The sequence below is a fragment of the Balaenoptera ricei genome, chromosome 7, assembly GCF_028023285.1.
Source record: "Balaenoptera ricei isolate mBalRic1 chromosome 7, mBalRic1.hap2, whole genome shotgun sequence".
Classification (NCBI taxonomy): domain Eukaryota; kingdom Metazoa; phylum Chordata; class Mammalia; order Artiodactyla; family Balaenopteridae; genus Balaenoptera; species Balaenoptera ricei.
In genome coordinates, this window is record NC_082645.1 from 42222870 (window position 1) to 42250103 (window position 27234).

The 27234-nt window shown below is 38.9% G+C and overlaps 1 protein-coding gene across 21 annotated transcripts in view; it reads right to left on the minus strand.

Moving 5' to 3' along the window:
• The window catches only part of NEB (nebulin), a 215667-nt gene that overhangs the window by 98819 nt on the left and 89614 nt on the right, over positions 1 to 27234 (minus strand). For all 21 annotated transcript variants that reach the window (XM_059927862.1, XM_059927859.1, XM_059927857.1 and 18 more), the window contains exons 57-72: positions 21581 to 21892; positions 21086 to 21289; positions 20497 to 20601; positions 17350 to 17457; positions 15400 to 15711; positions 13205 to 13408; positions 12761 to 12865; positions 11132 to 11239; positions 9385 to 9696; positions 8859 to 9062; positions 8035 to 8139; positions 4851 to 4958; positions 3382 to 3693; positions 2324 to 2527; positions 1755 to 1859; positions 679 to 786 (exon numbers count right to left, since the gene is read on the minus strand). In XM_059927862.1, coding sequence (XP_059783845.1) covers positions 679 to 786; positions 1755 to 1859; positions 2324 to 2527; positions 3382 to 3693; positions 4851 to 4958; positions 8035 to 8139; positions 8859 to 9062; positions 9385 to 9696; positions 11132 to 11239; positions 12761 to 12865; positions 13205 to 13408; positions 15400 to 15711; positions 17350 to 17457; positions 20497 to 20601; positions 21086 to 21289; positions 21581 to 21892 — 2916 coding nt within the window. The remainder of the gene's footprint in view (positions 1 to 678; positions 787 to 1754; positions 1860 to 2323; positions 2528 to 3381; positions 3694 to 4850; positions 4959 to 8034; positions 8140 to 8858; positions 9063 to 9384; positions 9697 to 11131; positions 11240 to 12760; positions 12866 to 13204; positions 13409 to 15399; positions 15712 to 17349; positions 17458 to 20496; positions 20602 to 21085; positions 21290 to 21580; positions 21893 to 27234) is intronic.

The window sequence follows — 27234 nt, forward strand, 5'->3', positions numbered from 1 at the left end:
GAAGCATATGTCTAAGGTCTGGGACACTTCCAGAAGAAGGAAAGTCTAGCTTTGGGTCTTAAGGAGCCCTGGTACAGAATGAGGGTACTGGACACCCTCAGGAGATGTTTCTCATGACACGGGAAGGACTAGAGAGGAGAGGAAAGTGGGTGCTGAGTAAAAGCTTTGCTTACTTCTCAACTTGTTCTTGTGTCCAGTTATGGGCATCTTGGTAGGAGAACTTCACTAAAGGTCAACAAAGGATTAAACAAAACTCTAAAACGTATGCATAATTAACATCTTCTCTTAATGCCAGAGTAAACGGATAGAAGTAGTAGGAAAGAGTTCACATTTATGTTGGCTGATTTACATGTGCTACCAATGTCTTTAACAACAATGGTTTTTACAAACATCTGGGTCATCAGCTGCTCAACTTCTGAGGCTCAAAAATATAAGCCCATTTTTAGTGTTCATAAAATACTTATTTTTAAAGAACATAACTCCATCTTTGACAGATTAGCAGGTATACTGGATATAGTATCTTTTGTTTTCTTTGTTTTCATTTGCCACTTTGTACATGGGGGAATCGTTAAAGGAAATTGAGACTTGCAGGCTAAATTTCTGGCAAGAAAAGCTGTAAAAGCTGCCATTTGTTAACATCTTTGAGTAAGAAATGCCTCTTCAAAATCATCAACTTACATCACTAGCAATATTTCTTGATGCCTTGGCTGCTTGGATTGGAATGGCATCCACGCGCAAGTCATAGCCTTCCTTCTTTGACTCTTCCAAAGCAAGTTTATAGAGTTTCTGCAGAAAAAAGAATTGATCAATCATTACTCCTTTCGTAAAAACTTTAGCTATTTATTACTAAGCTTTCTCTGTCCTCATTTAAACTACACAAAATTAAGTATTAGTGTGAGTTTGCAGAAAACTTTCATAGGTGCTCAAGGATTTTAAGGCACATGGTTTAAACTTTGATGTTTTATTGATTAGTAAATCTCAAAAGTTTTTTGGGGAAATCAGCATCAGGTTGCTAAAATTTTGTTTTGCCAAGCAAGCAAAACTGTAAAAAAAACAAAAACAAAAACAAAAACCCAGCTATTTATTGTCACGATCTTAATATAAAAGGAAGGCCATTTTTATGCCAAAGAAGGAGAAGGAATAAACACAGTATTTTTAAATTGAATATATTTGGATTTGTGAACAACTCAATGCGTTGTCCTTATTTTCTCCCATTTTACCATGGATTATCATCACAGAACTTGATTGATCTGTGTAGACTAGGGTTTCAGAATCCTCACTCTGATGAAAATGTTGGTCCTGAAAGAGATGGCTAGGAAAATGCTTGCAAATAGCATTAAATGGTAACCAGAACACAATGAAGCGGCAAAAGAATACACAGTACGGTAACTCACTGTGTTTTAACCTAGTGACTGCCTGCTAAATCGTTGTTGAATAAAATAATGACTTGATAAGCACACTGACCTGTAGCGGAAGGCTTTAAGAGTATATTCCCTATTGGGATACTGCCCCAAAAGCATTTCATTCTCTGGTGTCATCTTCATAAAAGGCTAGTCTACTTTGTGGACCTACCACATAGACCAAAATTGAATCAAGGGAAAACTATCTCTTGAATCAAGGGAGAACTATCTCTTTTATTGACAATGTTGTTCTGGAGCATGTACAATAAATTAGTCAAAAGATTTCACTAAGGATATTATTACAATAGTTCATTTTTGCCTTTCTCTTCATGATATGATCAGTAGTTTACTCACATCACTGTAGTTTATTCGGTTGAGTTTGGCTAGCATGATTTCTGGTGTATCAGGCATGACATGGATTGTTTTCTTGTCATTGTCCCAGGCTTCAGTATATAAATGCTATGAAAAAAAAATGAGGAAAATTATTTTGGAGTTCACAGACAGTTTTTCTTTTGATTGTGTCAGTCACCTCTCTTCTGTACAAAGTAGAAATAAAATTACTAAAGTTGCATAAATTCCTACCTTTCATGTAGATAAATTACTATTTCCAAGAGTATTTAGCTTACTATTTCATTGACTCAGTTTTTGCTGTTTCTTATTAAAATTTTTGAACAGTTCTGAAAAGTATAATTGGGCTGCAGAATTTAGTATCTATAATTGTGAAATAATTACAGCACATGGTATTTTTAACATCAGTTTACTATTCTGAAGTATTACTAAGTAACTATGGTGTTATAATGGGAAAATCATTTAAAAAGGTATTGTAAATCCTATAGGAATCTTTAAAATGTAGTAACATGTCAGAATTTTTACTTCATTCTATGGTAAATTCCTATACCTGATGGTGAGGAGTGAAGACTCACCTTACTCATGTTTATCGCATTGTTCTTTGCCAGCACCTGCTCCGGAGAGTCAGTTATGCTGGTAAATTTCAGTGTGTCTGGACGCTGGCGGTAGATGTTATCACTCAGTATCTCTCCGGCCCTCTTGGCTTTAACTATTTCCACGGAGCCAATTGGAACCCAGCCAATGCCTTTCATCCATTCAAGGTCTGACTTATACAAATTCTTCAAATCAACCGACAAGAAACACTTTTATTAATTAGTTGTTCAGATTCACAGTCACAAAATGGATCATACTAGAGAAACACAAAAGCACTGATGAACAGGTAAAGCTGCCATCACAATCACTCATTAACAAGCATTACTGAATCCTGAGTACATTTTTTTCCTAAGCATTTTTTGGCACAGAGGATTGTACTAGGAATGATGAAAGATCTTTTTTGAAAAGTAAAAACACAGTCCTGCCCTTGAGGGTATTACAAGACTTTTACACAAGAGCAGAGTTTCTTTAGCTTTGGAAAATGTGTTCTAATAGCTCCCCAAAAGACCACATACTTAGACCAATGCTGTGTAAGTGTTGCAGTCACAAAAACTCTTGCCTTTTTTTTTTTTAAAGGGAAAAGAGGTGAAATTCAACTATGGTTGTGAGTTTCAACACATAGTAATGTTAAGTTTTACAAATCATGCTCTTGATTTGCATTTTTAATTGAGATATAATTGACATATACTAGTTTCAGGTGTACAATATCATGATTCAGTATGTGTGTATATTGCGAAATGATCACCACAGTAAGTCTAGTTGAGATCTATCACCACACATACCTATACTTTTTTTTCTTATGACGGGAGATTTTTAAAAAACTCTTGCCTTTATTTTCATCTTCAAAATCACAAAATATAAAGTATGTAATGCGGTGTTCTAGAGATAATATATTAGATATATCCTAATTATTTATTTTATTTTACTCTCAATAGGGCATGCTAACTGTATTATTATTATTGCACTAGTATTATTGTTGCTGTTGTTATTATTGTTATTGTTAACACTAGTATGCAGAAGCAGCATTGGGGGTACTCACATCACTCTGGAGGTCATAGGCTTTCCGAGCATGGATAACATCACTCTGGTCGGGCAGGCAGGTCCACTCATGCAGAGGATGTTTATAGTCCACATCACTGACCAAAGTCTGACATTTCTTGGCCAAAACGATACCAAGCGTGTCCACTGGGCTGCTGAACCTGGTCTTATATTTTTCAAAATCTTTCTTGTACTCACGGTCACTCTGCATTTTGGCAACGTGAAGGGACCACATCATCTTGGGGTCATCATGTATCATCCGGGCACCAATATGGTGACCCAACTGCTTACGATAAGTTTCTTTGTATTTGTACTGAAAGGAAAGAACCCAGTAAATGAGGAGGAAGCGGCAAGGGCTGGTCCCAGTTGCTGTCTCTGTGATGATGCTTTTCTATGAAATCCTCAAGACATCAGGAGAATTTCATCAAACATGATGCTGTGATGCTACACACTGGGGCATGCTTTCACCCAAAAAAGAAGATATGGTGCTCATTTCCACACCTCTATAGAGGATAACTCCACATTGATTCCTTTATATTATGCTAGAAAATTATGTGTTTTAATCACAAAAAAAGTGATTAAAAAGTGAACACTGAATGAGCTCAATTACAGTGACAAGCAGTTTCTCAGAAGTCGGTCATGTGAGTGGACCCAAGTGAGAACATATCAGAGGGATGTGCTTACATGGCTCATCAATTTTCTTTTTTTTAAGGCATTCTGAGAAATAATTTGTCCTCTGCACAAATAAACTGGAAGGAGTAGTTTTAAAATGGGTAATTTTTGTTGATAATGAGCATAGCGTTTCAGTTTTGCAAGATGAAAAAGTTCTGGATGTCTGTTGTACAATAGTGTAAATATACTTAATATTACTAGACTATATACTGAAAATGGTAAAGATAGTGAATTTTGTTATGTATTTTTATTATGATTTCAAAGAAAAACCTACCAAAATGGACAATTTTGCTATTCTTAATATTTTAATATTTAAGTTGTCCAGGAACCTGATGCATTAATTTTTAGGGTAAAGGAATGTTGATTTTCGTGGGCCCCATAGCAAAGAGACATTTAACTTTTTTGCTATCCTATGTCCTTCCTCAAGTCATGGGGAACTCAGTTAAGCCTGCTTCTTTATTGGCATCTTTGCCTTGAGTGTAGCCTGAGGAGAGCTCATGAGGTTTCATGAGTAGCTCAACATAATGTCCATTTAACTTTGACCAAGGCACTCAGTCTTACTAAGCAAAGACCAAAAGATGAGCAACAAAGGAACCATATCCCAGTGTGTCTCTATGAAACTTGTAATCTTGGGCAGGCTACCTACTGTCTCAAAGCCTCAATTTATCTGCCTGTGCAATGAAGGCAGTTAAGACAGATGATGACTACAGAGACTTCCAGCTGTGTCCCAAGAGTGTGATTCCCTATGCAGGTGGCTGGCCTGTGGGTAACAAACGTAAGGATGTGATCAACTCTTACGTCACTGGCAATATCCCGGGAGGCCTTGGCAGCCACGATGGGAATGGCGTCACTTCTTAAGTCATAGCCTTCTTTCTTGGCTTCTTCCATGGCCTGGCGATAGAGGTTCTGAAGGAAGAAGTAGTAGCTTTTAGATACAGTGCTCACTTTCACCCTAAAAATGTATTTCTGTCAAAGGAAGACTACTTTTGGATGCAGAACAACACTAGTATGTTTAGCCTCAAATAAATTAAATTTTAAAAAAAAGATCTCTTTCTTCTTTTTACTTCCTACATATACAAGCTATTTATTTAACTTGAGATTTTACTTTCAGCAGGTCTAACACAACTTTTCCTTGCATAAATCCTTCTAGATTTTACACATTAAGTCATTAACTCTGAAATGTGCTTGGATTGCTCAGCACTTATTCTTTTCATGAAATAACCAAGAAATGACTATTTATTTAACTGCAAATTTGAATTAGGACCAATTTTACTAGCAGAGAATATGATTATTTAACAACAACACTACCACCATGAACATGTACCTGTATTCAAATAGTGCTAAACTGAGGATAATCCATTGTTTCTGAACATCTTTGTTAATACTGATTTGCTCTCTATTCATTTTGTCAATTGCCGGAAATTGCTAGCAGACAGAGGGATAGCAGGTACCAGATATTTATGAGACAAAAGGACAAAATTGATGAAATTATAATAATTTCTTTATGAATTGGGAAATACCCACTGTTCAGTTTCTGTGGCAGGACAGATGCACACAGAAGGTGGAACACAGGTGTTCCACGGGAACACAGCTTGAGAACCACTGCATTAAACAAATCATCTATGCCAGTAGTATTCAGTCTTTTTGTTTGTGAACCATTACAAGAATTTAGTGCTTTGTTATTAATAATTTTAAAATGACTTTAGAGTCTGAGAAGGATGTCATTAAATGTTTTTAATGTAGATTATTAATGTATGACAATTCACATTCTTTTCATGTTGAGATTTTACAAGGAAAAGCTAAAGTAAATAAGAATAAATTTAATGTATTTGAGATAAAGTCCCAAGGGCATTTGTTCTTCTTAAAAATTTCTAGGGACTTCCCTGGTGGCTCAGTGGTTAAGAATCCGCCTGCTGATGCAGGGGACACGGGTTTGAGCCCTGGTCCAGGAAGATCCCACATGCCGCGGAGCAAATAAGCCCTGTGTGCCACAACTACTGAGCCTACGCTCTAGAGCCTGCGAGCCACAACTACTGAGTCCACGTGCCACAACTACTGAAGCCCTCGTGCCTAGAGCCTGTGCTCCGCAACAAGAGAAGCCACTGCAATGAGAAGCCCTCACACTGCAACAAAGAATAGCCCCTGCTCACTGCAACTAGAGAAAGCCTGTGCACAGCAATGAAGACCCAATACAGCCAAAAATAAATAAATTAATTAATTAAAAAAAAAATTTCTAGAAATATTCATTTTGTAACTAGAGTCAAATACTTTTATACTTTATATTTTTCCTTTGAAGAATAAATTCTCAAGTTTATCCTTATGTATAAGTGGGAAAAAATGTGCTTGAATCATCTTGCGGCTTCAGGCCAAACAAATTTTTTTCATTCTTTCAACATTAGAAAAAGATGCAGGGCTTCAAAGAAAACACTTTTATTATCATCAAGGCTACGTTTTAAAGAATGTTTGGTAAGTTATTTACCCAAGAGAACTAGAATAGGTAAATAAGAGTTTAAGAGGAAAAAAAATAAGATATAGTTACTTTGTTTTGTTAAACTTTACTGAGCTAAGTATGGAATGAAGGTACCATTGGTAATGGGTTGAGAAGAAATTCAAGTGGGCCGCTTTGAAATCTAATCTTCAGGAGACAGTCTTTAGGGAATTACCATAATCATGCAATTTTAAAGAAATAAATCCAGATGAAAATTTTAGAAATTAAAAAAATAGCCCAATTTCCTCTCAGCAGTCTGAAAAAAAAAATACCCTACCTCGTCTGACCTAATTTTAATAAAAGGGAGAGGCTTAAAAGCATTATCCCTTTGGGATAGAAACTAACTTCATCTGTCTGGGGTGAGGCAGAATGTCTGGGAAAAGATAATCCAACAGAGAAGCTCTGTGGCCAAGAGAAAAATTGTTCATTCAAAAATGACTGAAGCCAAGGTCAATCAAATCCTTGTGATCAGGCTTGTCCTTGGGTCTGTTTTATAACGCTAGACAAAAGGAAATCGTCTCCTCTTCATTTCACTTGTCATGCCTCTTCTTTAGGGCTACATTATGATAGGCAAAAGTAATTAACAGGGGTAAAATAATAATATGGTCAAGTCTTGAAAATAAGTATTTAAAATTTCCAATGTTCTCAAACTAAAGGGAAGTCTGCCCTTTTTTCTGTTTAATGAAGACACAAAAAAACATGTAAGAAATCAATATTCATCTTGAATGAACCAGATAATTCTTGACTTTGGCAAGAACAATTGGGCAAGAAGCTTTTTCTGCGGCAGTATTTCTATTCTGCAAAGATTTGTGATGACAAGTTTAGTGGGGCTGGAGATAGTATGTAAAAAAAAAATGTTTTTTTAATTGTCCTCAGGCAATTTTGAGATGGATGAATTTAAGAATTCTTACTTCAGTTCTTGTAAATAAACTGAAGTTATTTTGAGCATATTAAATAAATCTAATCTTCACGGTGACTTGAGTAAAGGGAAGAAATTAAAGTTTATTAAGCAGCTACTTTATGCCAGGCTCTACACTGGGCATATTATATATACTACCCCATTTAGCCATCACAAAAATTCTTTGATAGACATTTTTATCTCATTTTACAGATGACATAACTAAAGAAAAACTCATAGAACAAATTTTGAAGCAAGTACTAATCTGATAAATAGCAATAATTATTTTTAAATTAAAATTACAATATGATTCTATCATTAATAGTTGACTTTGAGAATTTTCCCCACCTCCTGACATGGAGATATTTTTGTATTTATACATTTCCCTATGTAGTTTTTTAATTGAAGTATAGTTGATTTACAATGTTGTGTTAATTTCTGCTGTAACTATTCTTGAATATAATGATACATATATTCAGGGTAGGTTATGGCAAAAATAAATAAATAATTGGTCAACATGAGAATTAAATCCATAATTCCGACCTTTCTACTACATCAGCAAAATAACGTGGCCAGGTCAAAACAAATGGTCTTACCTCACTATAATTTATTTTATTTTGTCTCGCCAACATAATTTCAGGTGTATCAGGCATCATGTGGATTTGGGTCTTGTCATTGTCCCAGGCTTCTGTGTATAAGCGCTGTGAAGGATAAAAAGGTTAATGAATTAGAACAACAACGTTTGCTGTAAACGGAGGTTTCCAATTTAGAGATCATGACAAAGTTGAAAGCCAGCCTTCTGACTATCTGGGCTGTCTGCTGTATATCAACATTCTTCAATCTCTTTGATGTTACAAGATATTTATTGTCACTAAATATAAGTGTAGATTAAGATATGAAAAGAAAATGTGTGTGTGTTTCGTTACAAGATCACCTCCACTCCAATTAAATTAAAAGCAAGTATTTTCCAAGCATGTATACACGTCCATATGTACTGAGGCTGTATCAACAAATTCTTCCCATGATTCTGTCTGTCTGTTTGTTAACTGCAAATGTACCTGGATATGCCACCTCTAGATTTCTTTTTGATAAATGTTATGAAGATTTGCACCTGACTTGTTTGTTCTATACTTACTAAGTACCCAACGAGAAAGAAACCTTGATACCAAACATGTATAACTATTATAGATTTAAAACAATTTAAACACCAAACAGCTGTCCTACTCCTAACTCTATTTCACAAGAAATGTCAAAGCAGAAATTCCCACATATATTTGGGGAATCCTAATAGAGAACTCAATCAAATCACCATACACAGGATGGCAGCTAGATAAAACAACCAAACAAAAGAACTTATTAGTAATAGATATTCTCAAGGACATACAGCCCTGTTTTATTTTCCCCCACATTGGGGGCTCACCTTGCTCATAGTGATGGCGTTGTTCTTGGCCAGCACCTGTTCCAGGGAATCAGCCACACTGGTAAACTTCAGCTTGTCTGGACACTGGCGGTAGGTGTTGTCACTCAATATTTCTGCAGCTCTCTTGCACCTGACCACATCCACAGACCCAATGGGGACCCAGCCAATGCCTCTCAGCCACTGGAGATCTGATTTATAAATGTTCTGATGAGATCAAACACAAAAGCAAGGATTACTGAAGCTGTTAGGACTCTTGATTTCAAAAATGAATGAAAAGGACTGGAAAAAGTGGATAGCCAAACTTCATGTTGATGTCTTTTAAAATATGAAGCCCAATTGGATATAGTTCATGGTATTATGTTCTCTCTAAAAGAAAAGTAAGGCACAGTAAATTAAGGGTGGAGAGGAAAAAACATTATTTTTTTTCTGAGGGCTTTACCTAATCCTAGGCCATTATCTGCATATTACTATGTATTATCATCATGAGCATGGTCAACAGTGGTGTTTAATGGGTCTCAGTACTCACGTCGCTCTGGAGGTCGTAGGCCTGCCGAGCGTGCATGACATCGTTCTGGTCGGGCAGGCACGTCCACTGGTGCAGGTAGTTCTTGTAGTCCATGTCACTGACCAAGGTCTGGCACTTCTTGGCCTGCACCATCCCCAGCATGTCCACTGGGCTGCTGAACTTGGTCTTCCACTTCTCAAAGTCCTTCTTGTACTCCCTGTCACTCTGCATCTTGGCCACATGCATGGACCACATCATCTTAGGGTCATCCTTCACGTCCCGGGCTCCAACGTGATGGCCAAGCTGCTTGCGGTAACCATCTTTGTATTTGTACTGAAATAACAGTAGTCATTTAAAAAATAAAAATGAATGAAAAGGGCTAAAAGTCTTATTAATATAAAACTTTATTATTTTAAAATTGGTAATTCTTGCAGAGAAATAAATCTTCTGAATATCAACTTATCTCCTCATCCTAAACTCTGATGAGACTTCACAGCAATACTCTAATGGGGAGCAGGCCAAACTACATAGTTCTATGGTTTGCAGACATTAAGTCTCTGGAAATAAAGGCAGCAGCACTTTTTAGAAAATCAATCGGAGTTGTAAACTGCCGTTTTTAAAAATCTTTTTGGGCCAGTGAAATCATTAACCCGGAAGTTTTACACATGATTTTCAGAACAACTCCTGAGTTCAGAGGAAACTTTTCACTCCCCTGCCCACCCCGCCTCTCCCAAATCTGGCTCTGCTAACTTTCACAGGATGCCTGAAATAGACTGGCTTGTGTTTCCATCCTGTATACTGGCTCTACTGGACACCAAATTTGGGTGAGGTTTGTTGGGATTCCTTGTGGAGAAAAAACGGATTATATAACTACAAGAAAGTGTTTTGTTGGTGGCAATGGTAAGAGCTGGCTCTGGATTAGCTTCTCTCCACTTCAGGCAACAAAATTACACAAATCCTAGCATATATTTACTGAAGTCTGAATTCTCTACCAAAGGAACTTCTTTCGGAGACAGCGGAAAGAGAAATCAGGCTATTTTGTTGGTTTTGGTTGTTATAAAAATTTTTTTTTCTTTTTTCATTTAAAAAGAACTCAACACTGCAAAGTAAAGGAGCTGTTACAGTGGAGGATTACTGGACTGAATGTCAATATTATGACATAGTATGAGTGTGTTTCATGTTTGGTAATTGCAATCATTGTTGCTTTTGTTGTGGTCATCCATGTACAATGCTTGGTGTCAGTCTATTTATCTCTTGTAAAAATAAAATACAGTGTGTGTGTGTGGAAAAAAAATAAAAAATAAAAAGAACTCAAAGGAAGCACTTAAGGCAATTTTTCAAAGAAAGGGTTGGCAAGAATCCAGAGCAGGTTTGGGGACGGGTGAATTTTCCTGAACCTGGCTGTACCAGATCTTTTTCTTATGTTGAACCAATACACGTACCCAAGCTTTTTCCCCAACTCTTCTGTCATTTTCTTATTTCTATGTGCTCAAAATATGCAGATGAATGCCTTATAATTATAGATATAAACAAATGTAGATTCAAATTCCATTTTTTACTGAAGTTTAGGATACCCCCTCTGCATATGGGACCTGAATATTAAAATCTTCTGGAGTTAAATTATTAAAGCTCTTTTCAAATGAAAAACATTTCATTTAAAGCACAGTAAATGTGCTTTAACTGGCACCAGGATGTATCTTGCTGTTGTAATACTGATTCTGCCCCACCCCCATCCAGCCATGTACATATGTGGAGTGTTGGTACTCACATCACTGACGATGTCCCTGGAGGCCTTGGCTGCCACGATGGGGATGGCATCGCTTCGCAAGTCATAGCCTTTCTTCTTTGCTTCTTCATTGGCGAGTTTATACAGAGTCTATAGAAGGAAAGTCAGAGTTAAGCAAAGTTTTGATAGCAACAATTTGGAGTCTAACAGGTGACATATCACAAAATTTAAAAAAGGATAGGCTCCAGAAACAATCTAACTTTCTAGCAATATTGGAAAGTAAATAAATTATATTTTACCAAAAAAAACTATGTAGCATTAGAAACAAATGAAATATATCAATGAGCATTAACATAGATTGATAGAGTAATCTATTATTTATATCATTATAGATTAATATATATATAATATGTAGATTATATGATACATTATGCATATCAACATAATATAATGTTAATGTTAATATAATCTAGTAATATAGATTGATAGGCAAAGCATCAATCTATACGTATTTCTAAATGAAAAAATTGCAGAACAATGTGTTTAATATTATTCATTTGTATATAAAATATATATTTATATACTTTTACCTAGTTCTTTATTACTTAAACATTTTTGAAAATCATGTAATATCTTATGATTTTTAAAAAAACAAATGAGAAAAAAATTAAAGTACAATTTAAAACATAGTTAACTTGACTATAATCACAACTTTATGATTCTAATTTTTGGCTGGATCATATTAGTAAAACATGCACCTATAAAACTGCATTTTACTTTAAAAAAAATAGTAATCAGTATTGTTAATGGAGAGCACTTTTTCCCCATGCCTGTGGTTCTCTTTCTATAAAAGGAGCTCGATTATTTCATCTCTGCCCCTTTACTCTCTTTACCCTGGAGAGGTGCAGTGATTTCCTGATGTATCTAATTGGTAGGGATGGGATAGCAGAGCATGTCCAGCTCAGCTCTGACCTCCTTCCTCTAGGAACATGCCCAGTGCCCTCCTCTGCTTCTCTGTGCGAAGCAGGACTCACCCCTGAGGGAGGTAGAGCTGACTGTCCTGCTCCAGTGTGGCCTGTGCCTGGATGGGGAACCTAATTCTGAGGTTCACTTAGCAGGTTTGTTGGGCTCTCGTACAAATGTGTCCTTGAACCTAACTTTAGTAGTAAGAGATGTGAGATTTTGACTTCTAGTTCCACTCCTTTGTTTTACTTCTCAATTTTATTCAGGATCCAGGTGGGAAAGAGGTGCATATTATTAGAGGTCCCCTTGGTAGGGGTGCCAGATTTAGCAAATAAAAAGATAGCATGCCCAGATGAACTTGAATTTCAGATAAATAACAAATAATGTTTTCATATAAATAATAAGCTAGTATTATATCTGGTTATCCTACGCCTTGGAAATGCCAAAAATACTCCTCAGTTCCACTGACCCACACTGTTAAAGACCATAAATGGAAAAGATAATGTGACTTCAGTTTGCCCCTGGAATCCTATAGCGTATGATATTCAACCCACAGATGAAAGGTTGGATGGGCTGAGTGCTCATATCACAGAGCTGCACGTACCATGATAGCTGAGGTCCCAGAATATCCACAAAAGTGTAGAAAACAAACAATAACAACAAAAATAACAACAAAACAAGCGTGGTCCCCCAGGATTTTGCCCCTACCTCACTGTAGTTGAGCTTGTTCTGCCTCGCCAACATGATCTCCGGGGTATCAGGCATTATATGAATTTGAGTCTTGTCTTTGTCCCAGGCCTCTGTGTATAAGTGCTATCAAAGAATATGTTGATAGAAAACCATTTGAAAAAAAAAAGAAAACCATTTGAAATAGAAATTACAAAAAGCCAATTAAAGCAGGAATGCTATTGATTTAATTAGGAAAAATAAACCACACTAGGATATAAAGTATTCAGCTGGAGGTTTAAGTCTTAACGATAGTTATCAGGGTTACAACTGGGGATAATAGAAATTACTTAGAGGATTTCAAGTACGTCATTTAGGAGGTAAACGTGACCCCACACCTGCATGGATAATTTTAACTCCACTAGTCATTAAAGTCTAAAAACCTCTTTTGGCATCTTGGAGAAGCTTGAGGCAGCTGGGGCTCACCTTGTTCATGTTGATGGCATTGTTCTTGGCCAGCACCTGTTCCAGAGAATCAGCCACACTGGTAAACTTCAGCTTGTCTGGACACTGGCGGTAGATGTTGTCACTCAGTATCTCTGCAGCTCTCTTGCACCTGACCACATCCACAGACCCAATGGGGACCCAGCCAATGCCTCTCAGCCACTGGAGATCAGACTTGTAAACATTCTGTGAGGAGGAAAAAGGCAGAAACTCTTCAGTAAGACTGAAAGATTTAGGGTCAAGGTGCAAATAGAATCGACAGTAAAGTACAATTCTGGTTGTTGCTCTTGTTGGTTTCATAGAAAACTGGCTCACTGTATTAGGCAGACTAACAGAGGAAGTACGTTCAAAAATGACCCAAAAATGTAACAAAAAAATGATAGAATATTTCAGGTTGTTAAGACAGGAGGAATCCAAATGAATATCTTCTGTCAGCCAGTTCAGTGGATGTTCACCGTTCGTGTCCACAGGAAAAGAATGCCAACCCAAAGTGAGAGAAACCACACATATGTCGACCTACAGGCTGTCAGTAAATAAATATTAGGTCCAGTCAAATGAAACACTCTGCAGCCATTAAAAGCCACATTTTAAAGAGTATCAATGATTGGTAGAAACGTCATTAATGTAACGAAGTTAAAATAACGAAAAAATAGCACATAAAACAATCTGTATATAAATTACATGAGCAGGAGTGGGCTTTTTCAGTGGTTGGATTATGTTGGATTCTTATTGCTTTCTGTGTATTTTTTCTTATATTTCAAAATATCTGTAAAGCTCTTGGTTTAACAACAAAAAAGAGAGGTTAAAATGTAATAATGACATAGAACCTCTGAAGCCCTGAGGCAGACCTTTGACTACTTCAACACTGTCCAAGATTCAGGGCAATAAATGACCATCTTATTGGTCCAGAACCCGTCTCTTCCCCACCAAATTCTCAGGATGGGAAGCACAGACTCCTTTCCAGAACTGTCTTTCCATATCTTTATTTAACACTTTAAGTCATTTTTTCTGCTAAAGACTTTTGTGTACTTATTAGGTATTCATAACTACTTCCCAACGGTGGAATTGGACCTTTGCCCAGATCATTTGAAGGATTTTACCTGTAACGGCAACTAGGTAGAGCATACAGACAGCTATTTTACTGTCTAGACTAAAAGCCTATTGGAATTGCCTTATGCTGACTAGTTATTGCCCCTTAAATAACAACAGCAAGAATGAAACCAATAACATTTTACACTTCTGGAGTGCTTCTTAACTTTCGAATGCTTCCCACATTATTAAGACTGTGTCACCGTGAGAAGGAGGTGATCTCAAAAAGGCACTTGACAAATAGACAGAGGCAAGCAGTCTGTCAATGCTGTCACTCTATGGGTGACATTAACCGTTTTTAACAACCTTTCATATGCAGGCAAAGCCTTTCTTTGCAAAACACAGGGTTCTGCATGTTGTGGAAAGCTACAGAACAGATGTGGGAGTTTCCACAGGTAGGCTGTACAATTTCTAGGAACAGCCATTTAATGTATAATTATGGTTAATTCATGTTATTCTCCAAAGTCCTCTAATGCTTAATAATTCCTTCAAACATCTATAAAATATGTGCTGCAGGAAATGTGCTTGTCACACCCAGATTTGAGATGGTGCCTCTGTTTCTAATAGATACCGGTTCTGTCATTACCACATGACCTCTCCACAAAGAGAGCTGTGCTGAGAGGACAAAGTGTCAATGAAATGACCCAACAGCTTCCAGACACAGCGACTTCTTTTATTTCATAAGAGTAACGATTAGTGTTGTAGCAGTATTCTGCTAATGATAACCCCATCTGTTTTGCAAGGAAGCTAAAAACAAATTTCAGAGTAATTTTTAAAAATAGAAATGTGTTATTTCTTTCCCCCTTAAAAGAATAAAATAAAACGTCTTCCTGTGTTGGACCTTGAATTCTAACATTGCTTAATTCCAGTCTTATTTTTATAGACCAAGTCCAGTTGGTAAACTTCACTTCCTTATAAAGCCTAGTAATGTATCCACAATAAAGCAATAAAACTATACTCTGATTCAAATCTCATTCAATGGACAAGAAATCCTAGCTTGAGTAGGCCAATGGGTTGTTTACAAAGGATAACGTTCATATGGTTCAAGTTATGTCTGCACACAGCCCTGTTACGGACGCCGTACTCACGTCACTCTGGAGGTTGTAGGCCTGCCGAGCGTGCATGATGTCAGTTTGGTCGGGCAGGCACGTCCACTGGTGCAGGTAGTTCTTGTAGTCCATGTCACTGACCAAGGTCTGGCACTTCTTGGCCTGCACCATCCCCAGCATGTCCACTGGGCTGCTGAACTTGGTCTTCCACTTCTCAAAGTCCTTCTTGTACTCCCTGTCACTCTGGATCTTGGCCACATGCATGGACCACATCATCTTAGGGTCATCCTTCACGTCCCGGGCTCCAACGTGATGGCCAAGCTGCTTGCGGTAACCATCTTTGTATTTGTACTGAGATGAAAATGCACAAATCAGATTTTTATTATAAGCCTGTAGAGGTCACAAGCCTGTACAAAATCATCTTGCTTATATCACTGTTGTACATTGACTTTTGCTAATAAGCACTAACTCAAGGCAATATCCTTCCTTTCCCCTAGAAGCTTATAGAGGTAATAAAATAGATGGAATTCATATAATTGTAGTGTATGCCCCAAATCACCTATGGCCTGGTAACAAGGAATAGTTCCGGGGGCAGCAAATGCACACAGTGGAGAGGCCATGTGGACCAAGGGACTTGGAGAAATGGGTTAGGCACTAAAAGTACATCAGAAAAGAGATGCACTTGGTGACAAGATGTGTTTAATAAGTAGTAAAATGAGTGTCCGGTTCCTATGGGGATGAAGTCAAGGTCAAGGACTACTTGCAGTAGCAACAGAAGAGAATTTCCTGTTTCATAATGGATTCAGGCATTCAGTGGTGGTGGCAAATTTTGGCATCATTTTGGAAACTGGTTATACTAGGGAAGCTGTCCTAGCAGCCCAGTTGCTTAGAGCATGCTCCTAATAAAGTCATGGGTTCTCATCTCTCATGGACCAACAGTGTTGTTATTCCATGTCCAAAGACGTTGTCCTGGAATCCGAGCCAATTATCCAAAATACATGCTTCTAGTCTCAAAGATAACTGAGTGAGAAAGTATAAACGAGTCAGCAGAGGCAATATAGTACAGTGGGAAGGAATGAGGTTGCCTGGAGTTTCAACTGCATCACCTACTAAGAGTTTGATTTTAGACAAGTTGCTTAAGCAACCCATAAAACAGGGATAATCACAATCTTACATCCTAGGGTAATTATGAAAAATAAGTGGCATAATGCATATAACATTCTTAGCACAGATTTCTCAACACTTCTTGGTTATTATTATTTTGTTATATATTATTATTGGCATAAATCCATTTGTAGGAAAGGTCCAACATACGTAAACTAAAGTGAGTCACTAATATGATCTTCCAAAATAAAGGGCAGCGTATTACCATATTCCCAAATAGTGGGTCTTGATTTTTAGAGCAGTGGTCTGTTCCTCAAGAATTCCCTGAGGTACCAGGAAAGGATGATGGTTTTATTCTGGGAGTTACAAGCCACAAGCCAGGAGCTAGTGCTAAGGGTGCACGTTTGGGCTAGTCTGGCACTGATCAACTGCCTTCTTTCCATGATCTTACAAGGGTGAATTGTAATGGCAAGTGTCATATGCATTTTTTGAATATTGTATATTAAAAGGCTATATAAAGCTAGGCCCTGATTCTCACTGGGAGAACTTAAGTTTATGAGTCACACTTTCTATAAGCACTATGACAATTTTTATACAAGCATCTCCAAGCCTGCAGCTACACACTCTAACAAATTCCACATGAATGGATCTTTCTCTATTCCTGGTGGATCAGCTTTCACTGAAGATACTGTGACTTAGTGGTTATAAAACTTTTTTGTAAACATCAAATTTTTCATTTCCCTCAAAGCTAGGTTTTTGAAAAACCCTACACAAATACATCAGGATATATTTCCAAAGGGCCAGGAAAGTTCTTTTAGAAGATTTAGTTCAGTGAAAACGTCACTTCAGACTGACCACATACTAGGAGTAAAACTGACAACTCACATCACTGATGATGTCCCTGGAGGCCTTGGCTGCCACGATCGGAATGGCATCACTTCGCAAGTCGTAGCCTTTCTTCTTTGCTTCTTCGTTGGCGAGTTTATACCGACTCTAAATTTGGGCAAAAAAAAAAAATCAGTTACATGTTGACATTCACATCCAAAAACGACAGAGGACTAAAATAATTCACCAAGTTCTACACGGGTAGGTGCCTGTAATAATCTCACTTTTGAGAGTTCTAAGCTTTCTGCGGTTTTGGCTGAAGTTGAGACTTAAACAGGATACCTATATGGAATATGGCACCTTTGTTTTTTTATTTTAAAACTTATGTTACATTAGCCATATACAGACATTATTCATGGTTTTAAAACTTTTAGTTATAACGATGAATCAGTTTTGGAAAGAAGTGGAAAAATTAAGCTGAAACTCATGGGTGGCAAAATGTGGGCAGGAGGGAAACTCATTTGATCCTCATTTATTCTGCACCGACTCTGTGCCATGACTGTGCTTGGTACTTGGGAAACAAAGATGAATATGAGGCCTCTCCCATCTTCAAGGTTTCTGGGAGAACTGATGGAAAGACTGATAACCTGAGGAACAAGCTGCCAAAAAGTCAGACCATGAAAAGTGCTTTAACCATATTATTAAGAACGAGCTCCACGGGACTTCCCTGGTGACGCAGGGGTGGACAAGACTCCACGGTCCCAATGCAGGGGGCCTGGGTTTGATTCCTCGTCAGGGAACTAGATCCCACATGCATGGCGCAACTAAGAGTTCTCATGCCACAGCTGGGGAGCCTGCATGCTGCAACTAAGAAGCCGGAGAGCTGCAACTAAGGAGCCCTGGGGCCGCAGCTGGGGAGCCTGACTGCCGCAACTAAGGAGCCCACGAGCCACGGCTGGGGAGCCTACCTGTCACAACTAACACCCCACGCAACCAAATAAATACATAAATAATATTAAAAAAAAGATTGAACGTTAAAGAAAAAAAAGAACGAGCTCTAGGAAGGAGCAATTTATTCTGAATTGAAAATCAGGAAGTTTCCTCAGAGGGCATGACCTTGGCATTGGACCCTGAGTGATAAATATGGTTTCAATAGACTGAGATGGTGGTCAAGGGCAGAGGAACTTCCATGAATCAAAGTACGGGGGAGTGAATGTGCAGGGGCATCAAGCGGGGGGGGGGGGGGGGGGGAGGGGGGGCGCGCAGTGCCCGGGGAAGTGGCAGGACAGGACTGAAAAGAATTGGGAGTCGGGCTATGAAGGCCTGGTGCTAAGATAACTTTGTCCTTAATCCTATAGGAAAAGGGAAACCAACAACAATCTTTGAGGAAGAGTGACATCATCAAATTTGCATTGTATCTTCCTATCCTAAATGAGAAAGAAACACAATAGAATTGAACTAAGCTGATAGAGAAAAGTCAGAGAAAGCAGACCAGGCAGGTTAGGCAATCAGTTCAGGCATTCTTCCTGGGCCTCTTCAAACCAAGGGCAACATACAACATCTCTGAGCTTTTGCAGCAAAGACAGAGTTGACAGTTCTAGAAAGGCTGAGTGGCTAGTTACAGGGACCCTTTGTCCCTTAAAATATCTGCTCATATAGCACACGCTTTCCTGTAACACTATGGGACCTATAGTGCAGGTTTAGCTGAAAATTCACTTATTTTTGATTTGAGAGTGGGACTTGACAATTTTAGTTTGGGGTGACAATTAAGAGCTAGTTGTATAAGCTTTAAAATTATAGTTTGCACCCCTGAAAAATAAAATGACTTAAGGTGGTGGCTAATCAATTTAAATTCTCTCAGTTATAGTCTGCAGAAGAGTAACACGCTATTGATTTATGCTGTCAAAGAAACAATATTTTCCTTGCTGGTAGCACAAAGCTGGAAGAAATAACTAATACATCATCGGACAGAATCTTAGATTCACAAAAATCTCCACAGGCTTAAACCAATAGGCTCATTCTAAGAAAAAAATGCAGAGAGATAAATGTCAATCTTTGAACTGAGATTTAAGTTGCCAAATGTATAAATACAAGGTAGAGGAAACCTAGTTTAAGCCCATGTAAGTTGTCTTAGGGTTTTGGTTGACCCCAACTCCCACGCACACCAGCGGTGACATAGCCCCAAGGAGCCCCAAGGCACAGAGTGCAGAAATGGAGGGTAAATGTCCAGAAGAGGAAATGCAATGTCGACTGTACTCTATCTACACTAGTCATTCCTCACTCACAGGATTTTGTTTGGTTCTGAGAGTCACATTCTAGCAGGGATGTCATGTGAGGAATGCCCAGGAGCTTGGGATGTTTGGACTAGAAAGAGAACCTGGGGTGAAGTGGCAGCGGAGGCACACAGCGCTTATGGAGTCGGCACAGTTTGGTTCTGCATGGTCTTAGAGGATTATGTGGGTCTACAGAGAGAAACCATTGACCCAATACATGAGAAGCATCTTCTAAAGGAACTTTCCAGAACAAATAGGTTGATTTATGAGATAAGCACCTCGTCACTGAGAACACTTAAGCAAAGGCAGGATGACGACTTATTGGGCGGGGACTCCTGCACTAGAGGAGACTGACCTCTCAGCCTAAACATCTGTGCTTCTGATATGGGGGCACACGGCTCTATGCTCACAGAAAGTGAATAGGAAATGGGCTTGCTAATATATTTATATATTGACAGATCCTCTCTGTCTCTGTCTGTCTGTCTCTTGGTGTTATTTGATTGTACTGTGATTTTAATCCTTGACTTAAAGCTTGTACATTAAAAATCTTAAATTTTGACCCTAAAGTACAATTTAGGAAAAATAAGTCATATGTGGAAAATACACTTAGCACAGCTATGTATTTAGCATAAGGAGGAGATAAACGTATTTTGGTCATTTGTTAATTTCTTAAATTAATAAAAGAGGAAGGTCTAATTAATCTTCTGGTTACTGCTTAAATCATTCGTTCTTATAATGTGCACTTCCGAAATGATAATATGTGTTACTTGAAGACTGATGTTTAGGTAAGCGAGAAATGAAAGAGTTGGTATTCACACGGAGCAAGAAAAGACATTCTTTACAAAGTTGTCATTTAGTATTACATCACCATGGAATGGATTAATTGAAATATGAAACGCCATGCAAGTGTCATAGAATTAGCATCTGCTCCCACCTCACTGTAGTTGATTTTGTTAATTCTCGCCTGCGTAATTTCTGGTGTGTCTGCTGTGATGTGGACCTGGGTCTTGTCTTTGTCCCAGGCTTCCGTATATAAACGCTAGCAAGGAGAACATAAAATGTCATCAGGAAAAAACTTCAGTGTATTGTTAATCGAAACTTCAAGGCCACAAGAACTTTATAAAGAGAAATAACAAAAGGTTACGTATTTTATACACATTATGTATTTTACACGTATCTTCAAGTAAAGTAACCAGTTCATAGTAGAACAGATATGTATGAGTGCCTTCTGATACTCTGAATTGTATGTTAACAAAAGGAAATTTAGAATATCTTTTATGCAGAGATGATTTTCCATAAAAAGGTACCGTTTTATCAAAACCATGAAATAACTACTGAAGTAAATGTTAAAATATAAATGACATCGACATTAGGTAGACAGATATGGATAGATATAGAAAGATAGACAGACAGATATCTTTTGTTGCTCACTGCTCTATTTCTTTCTTCTCCTGATCATGCTTCTTTTCCTTTGGTTTAGCTTTAGGAGTCCTACCTTGGTTCTCTGAACTCTGAAGGCTCACCTTGTTCATAGTGATGGCGTTGTTCTTGGCCAACACTTGTTCCGGAGAATCAGTCACACTGGTAAACCTGAATTGGTCTGGAGGTTGGCGATAGATTTTATCACTCAAAATTTCAGTTGCCCTTTTGCATTTTTCCACATCCAAAGAGCCAATGGGAACCCAGCCGATGCCTCTCAGCCACTGGAGATCTGACTTGTACACATTCTGTTGATACAAATATAGCCAATAAATATTTATCTCTGGCTTGAGAAAACATTTTCATCAAAAGGATATGAAATAAGGTAAGAACACTCCTGAAAACATAGTTTGGTGGACAGGCAGGGTATCAGACAATATTCCTTTTCGGTCTGGAGGGTTTGACATTTAACACTCACAGGAAAAGAAGAAATGTTATGCCCCACTTGCAGGGGCTGGTGAGTTTGGTGCCACTTATCCAAGGGGTGTTAATTCACTGATTTCCCACCTTTGCATGTCACTATGATCCTCAGTACTCACATCGCTCTGGAGGTCGTAGGCCCGCCGAGCGTGCATGACGTCAGTCTCGTCGGGCAGGCACGTCCACTGGTGCAGGTAGTTCTTGTAGTCTATGTCACTGACCAAGGTCTGGCACTTCTTGGCCAGCACCACCCCCAGCATGTCCACTGGGCTGCTGAACTTGGTCTTCCACTTCTCAAAGTCCTTCTTGTACTCCCTGTCACTCTGGATCTTGGCCACATGCATGGACCACATCATCTTGGGGTCGTCATGTATCGCTCGGGCACCAATGTGATGGCCAAGCTGCTTACGATAATCTTCTTTGTATTTGAACTAGAAGAAGAAAAGTACTGATTGTCACCTAGTATAACTTGTAGTATAAAATGATTAGTAGGCTCAGATTTTCCTATTCATTAAAAACATGTTTCCTCCCGAATATATAAATAATAATACGTGTGACTGCATCTTGTAAACCATTTAGAAAATAAAGCTTGTATATGTATACAAAAAAGAAAATAGGGCCCTGTGCCCGGCCAGACCCCGCGTCACCCTGCGTTCAGCCAGCGTGCGCCCTCATGTGTTCGGCCTCCGCAGGGCCCTGGGTGCTGCTCCAGAGGGGGGTGGCAGTCAGCATGTCACCACTGGGTGGCCTCGTGCATGCACCGTCAGGCCCCGGGGAGCACGGGTTAAAGATGAAGGAACTAAGACACAGAAAAGTGAACTCATATATTCAGAAGGTCTCTGTTTGAAGATTACACAAGCTATGTTGTCACCAGATTGCAAATAAACTTATTTTAAAAATAAATGAGGGGAGACCTTCAAGATGGCGGAAGAGAAAGACGTGGAGATCACCTTCCTCCCCACAAATACATCAGAAATGCATCTACATGTGCAACAACTCCTACAGAACACCTTCTGAACGCTGGCAGAAGACCTCAGACTTCCCCAAAGGCAAGAAACTCCCCACGTACTTGGGTAGGGCAAAAGAAAAAAGAAAAAACAGAGACAAAAGAATAGGGACGGGACCTGCACCTCTGGGAGGGAGCTGTGAAGGAGGAAAAGTTTCCACAAACCAGGAAGCCCCTTCACTGGTGGAGACGGGGGGTCGGAGGGGGGAAGCTCTGGAGCCACGGAGGAGAGCACAGCAACAGGGGTGCAGAGGGCAAAGCAGAGAGATTCCCACACAGAGGATCGGTGCTGACCGGCACTCACCAGCCTGAGAGGCTTGTCTCTCACCCGCTGGGATGGGGGGTGCTGGGAGCTGAGGCTCGGGCTTCGGAGGTCAGATCTCAGGGAGAGGACTGGGGTTGGCTGCGTGAACACAGCCTGAAGGGGGCTAGTGCACTACAGCTAGCTGGGAGGGAGTCTGGGAAAAAGTCTGGACCTGCCTAAGAGGCAAGAGACCATTGTTTTGGGGTGCGCGAGGTGAGGGATTCAGAGCACCACCTAAACGAGCTCCAAAGACAGGCATGAGCCGTGGCTATCAGCGCGGACACCAGAAATGGGCATGAAATGCTAAGGCTGCTGCTGCAGCCACCAAGAACCCTGTGTGCAAGCACAGGTCACTATCCACACCTCCCCTCCTGGGAGCCTTTGCAGCCCGCCACTGCCAGGGTCCCGTGATGCAGGGACAACTTGCCCGGGAGAACACATGGCCTGCATCAGACTGTTGCCACGTCACACTGGCCTCTGCCGCTGCAGGCTCACCCTGCATTCTGTACCCCTCCCTTTCCCCGGCTTGAGTGAGCCAGAGCCGCCCGATCAGCTGCTACTTTAACCCCGTCCTGTCTGAGCAAAGAACAGACACCCTCAGGCAACCTACACACAGAGGCAGGGCCAAATCCAAAGCTGAACCCCAGGAGCTGTGCTAACAAAGAAGAGAAAGGAAAATCTCTGCCAGCAGCCTCAGGAGCAGCAGATTAAATCTCCACAATTAACTTGATGTAACCTGCATCTGTGGAATACCTGAATAGACAAAGAATCATCCCAAAATTGAGGCGGTGGACTTTGGGAGCAACGATATATATATATTTTTTCCTTTTTCTCTTTTTGTGAGTGTGTATGTGTAAGCTTCTTTGTGTGATTTTGTCTGTATAGCTTTGTTTTTACCATTTGTCCTACGGTTCCGTCTATCCGTTTTCTTTTTTTTTTTTTTTTTTTGGTTATTTATTTATTTATTTTAGTATAGTTTTTAGTGCTTGTTATAATTGGTGGATTTGTTTTTTGGTTTGGTTGCTCTCTTTTTTCTTTCTTTTTTTTATTACTTTTTAATTTTCTAATTTTTAATAACTATTTTTTATTTTAATAACTTTCTTCTCTTTTCTTTCTTTCTTTCTTTTTTTGGTCCCTTTTCTTCTGAGCCGTGTGGCTGACAGGGCCTTGGTGCTCTGGCCAGGTGTCAAGCCTGTGCCTCTGAGGTGGGAAAGGCAAGTTCAGGACATTGGTCCACCAAAGACCTCCCGACTCCAGGTAACATCAAGCAGCAAAAGCTCTCCCAGAGATCTCCATGTCAACACTAAGACCCAGCTCCACTCAATGACCAGCAAGCTACAATGCTGGACACCCTATGCCAAACAACTAGCAAGACAGGAACACAACCCCACCCATTAGCAGAGAGGCTGCCTAAAATCATAATAAAGTCACAGACACCCCAAAACACACCACCAGACACAGCCCTGCCCACCAGAAAGACAAGATCCAGCCTCATCCACCAGAACACAGGCACTAGTCCCCTCCACCAGGAAGCCTACACAACCCACTGAACCAACCTCAGCCACTGGGGGCAGACACCAAAAACAACAGGAACTACGAACCTGCAGCCTGCGAAAAGGAGACCCCAAACACAGTAAGTTAAGCAAAATGAGAAGACAGAGAAACACACAGAAGATAAAGGAGCAAGGCAAAAACCCAGCAGACCAAACAAATGAAGAGGAAATAGGCAGTCTACCTGAAAAACAATTCAGAGTAATGATAGGAAAGATGATCCAAAATCTTGGAAATAGAATGGAGAAAATACAAGAAATTTTTAACAAGGACCTAGAAGAACTACAGAGCAAACAAGTAATGATGAATAACACAATAAATGAAATTTAAAATTCTCTAGAAGGAATCCATAGCAGAATAACTGACACAGAAGAACAGATAAGTGACCTGGAAGATAAAAGAGTGGAAATAACTACCACAGAGCAGAATAAAGAAAAAAGAATGAAAAGAATTGAGGGCAGTCTCAGAGACCTCTGGGACAACATTAAACGCACCAACATTCGAATTATAGGGTCCCAGAAGAAAGAGGCTGAGAAAATATTTGAAGAGATTATAGTTGAAAACTTCCCTAATATGGGAAAGGAAATAGTTAATCAAGTCCAGGAAGCGCAGAGAGTCCCATACACGATAAATCCAAGGAGAAACATGCCAAGACACATATTAATCAAACTATCAAAAATTAAATACAAAGAAAAAATATTAAAAGCAGCAATGGAAAAGCAACAAATAACATACAAGGGAATCCCCATAAAGTTAACAGCTGATCTTCCCGCAGAAACTCTGCAAGCCAGAAGGGAGTGGCAGGACATATTTAAAGTGATGAAAGGGAAAAAAGTACAACCAAGATTACTCTACCCAGCAAGGATCTCATTCAGATTTGACGGAGAAATTAAAACCTTTACAGACAAGCAAAAGCTAAGAGAATTCAGCACCACCAAACCAGCTTTACAACAAATGCTAAAGGAACTTCTCTAGGTAGGAAACACAAGAGAAGGAAAAGACCTAGAATAACAAACCCAAAATAACTAAGAAAATGGTAATAGGAACATACATATCGATAATTACCTTAGATGTAAATGGATTAAATGCTCCAACCAAAAGACATAGACTGGCTGAATGGATACCAGCTTTACAACAAACGCTAAAGGAACCTCTCTAGGCAGGAAACACAAGAGAAGGAAAAGACCTACAATAACAAACCCAAAATAACAAAGAAAATGGTAATAGGAACATACATATTGATAATTACCTTAGATGTAAATGGATTAAATACTCCAACCAAAAGACATAGACTGGCTGAATGGATACAAAAATAAGACCCATATATATGCTGTCTACAAGAGACCCACTTCAGACCTAAGGACACATACAGACTGAAAGTGAGGGGATGGAAAAAGATATTCCATGCAAATGGAAATCTAAAGAAAGCTGCAGTAGCAATTCTCATATCAGACAAAATAGACTTTAAAATAAAGACTATTACAAGAGACAAAGAAGGACACTACATAATGATCAAGGGATCAATCCAAGAAGATATAACAATTGTAAATATTTATGCACACAATATAGGAGCACCTCAACACATAAGGCAAATGCTAACAGCCATAAATGGGGAAATTGACAGTAACACAATCATAGTAGGGGACTTTAACACCCCACTTTCACCAATGGACAGATCTTCCAAAATGAAAATAAATAAGGAAACACAAGCTTTAAATGACACATTAAACAAGATGGACTTAACTGATATTTATAGGACATCCCATCCAAAAACAACAGAATACACTTTCTTCTCAAGTGCTCATGGAACATTCTCCAGGATAGATCATATCTTGGGTCACAAATCAAGCCATGGTAAATTTAAGAAAATTGAAATCATATCAAGTATCTCTTCCAACCACAACACTATGAGACTAGATATCAATTATAGGAAAAATTCTGTAAAAAATACAAACACATGGAGGCTAAACAATACAGTTCTTAATAACTAAGAGATCACTGAAGAAATCAAAGAGGAAATCAAAAAATACCTACAAATAAATGACAATGAAAATAAGATGACCCAAAACCTATGGGGTGCAGCAAAAGCAGTTCTAAGAGGGAAGTTTATAGCAATACAATCCTACCTCAGGAAACAAGAAACATCTCAAATAAACAACCTAACCTTACACCTAAAGCAATTAGAGAAAGAAGAACAAAAAAACCCCAAAGTTAGCAGAAGGAAAGAAATCATAAAGATCAGATCACAATTAAAGGAAAAAGAAATGAAGGAAATGAGCAAAGATCAACAAAACTAAAAGCTGGTTCTTTGAGAAGATAAACAAAATTGATAAACCATTAGCCAGACTCATCAAGAAAAAAAGGGAGAAGACTCAAATCAACAGAATTAGAAATGAAAAAGGAGAAGTAACAACTGACACTGCAGAAATACAAAGGATCATGAGAGACTACTACAAGCAACTATATACCAATAAAATGGACAACCTGGAAGAAATGGACAAATTCTTAGAAAAGCACAACCTTCCAAGACTGAACCAGGAAGAAATAGAAAATATAAACAGACCAATCACAAGCACTGAAATTGAGACTGTGATTAAAGATCTTCCAACAAACAAAAGTCCAGGACCAGATGGCTTCACTGGCAAATTCTATCAAACATTTACAGAGGAGCTAACACCTATCCTTCTCAAACTCTTCCAAAATATAGCAGAGGGAGGAACACTCCCAAACTCATTCTATGAGGCCACCAACACCCTGATACCAAAACCAGAAAAAGATATCACAAAAAAAGAAAACTACAGGCCAATTTCACTGATGAACATAGATGCAAAATTCCTCAACAAAATACTAGCGAAGAGAATCCAACAGCACATTAAAAGTCTCATACACCATGATCAAGTGGGGTTTATCCC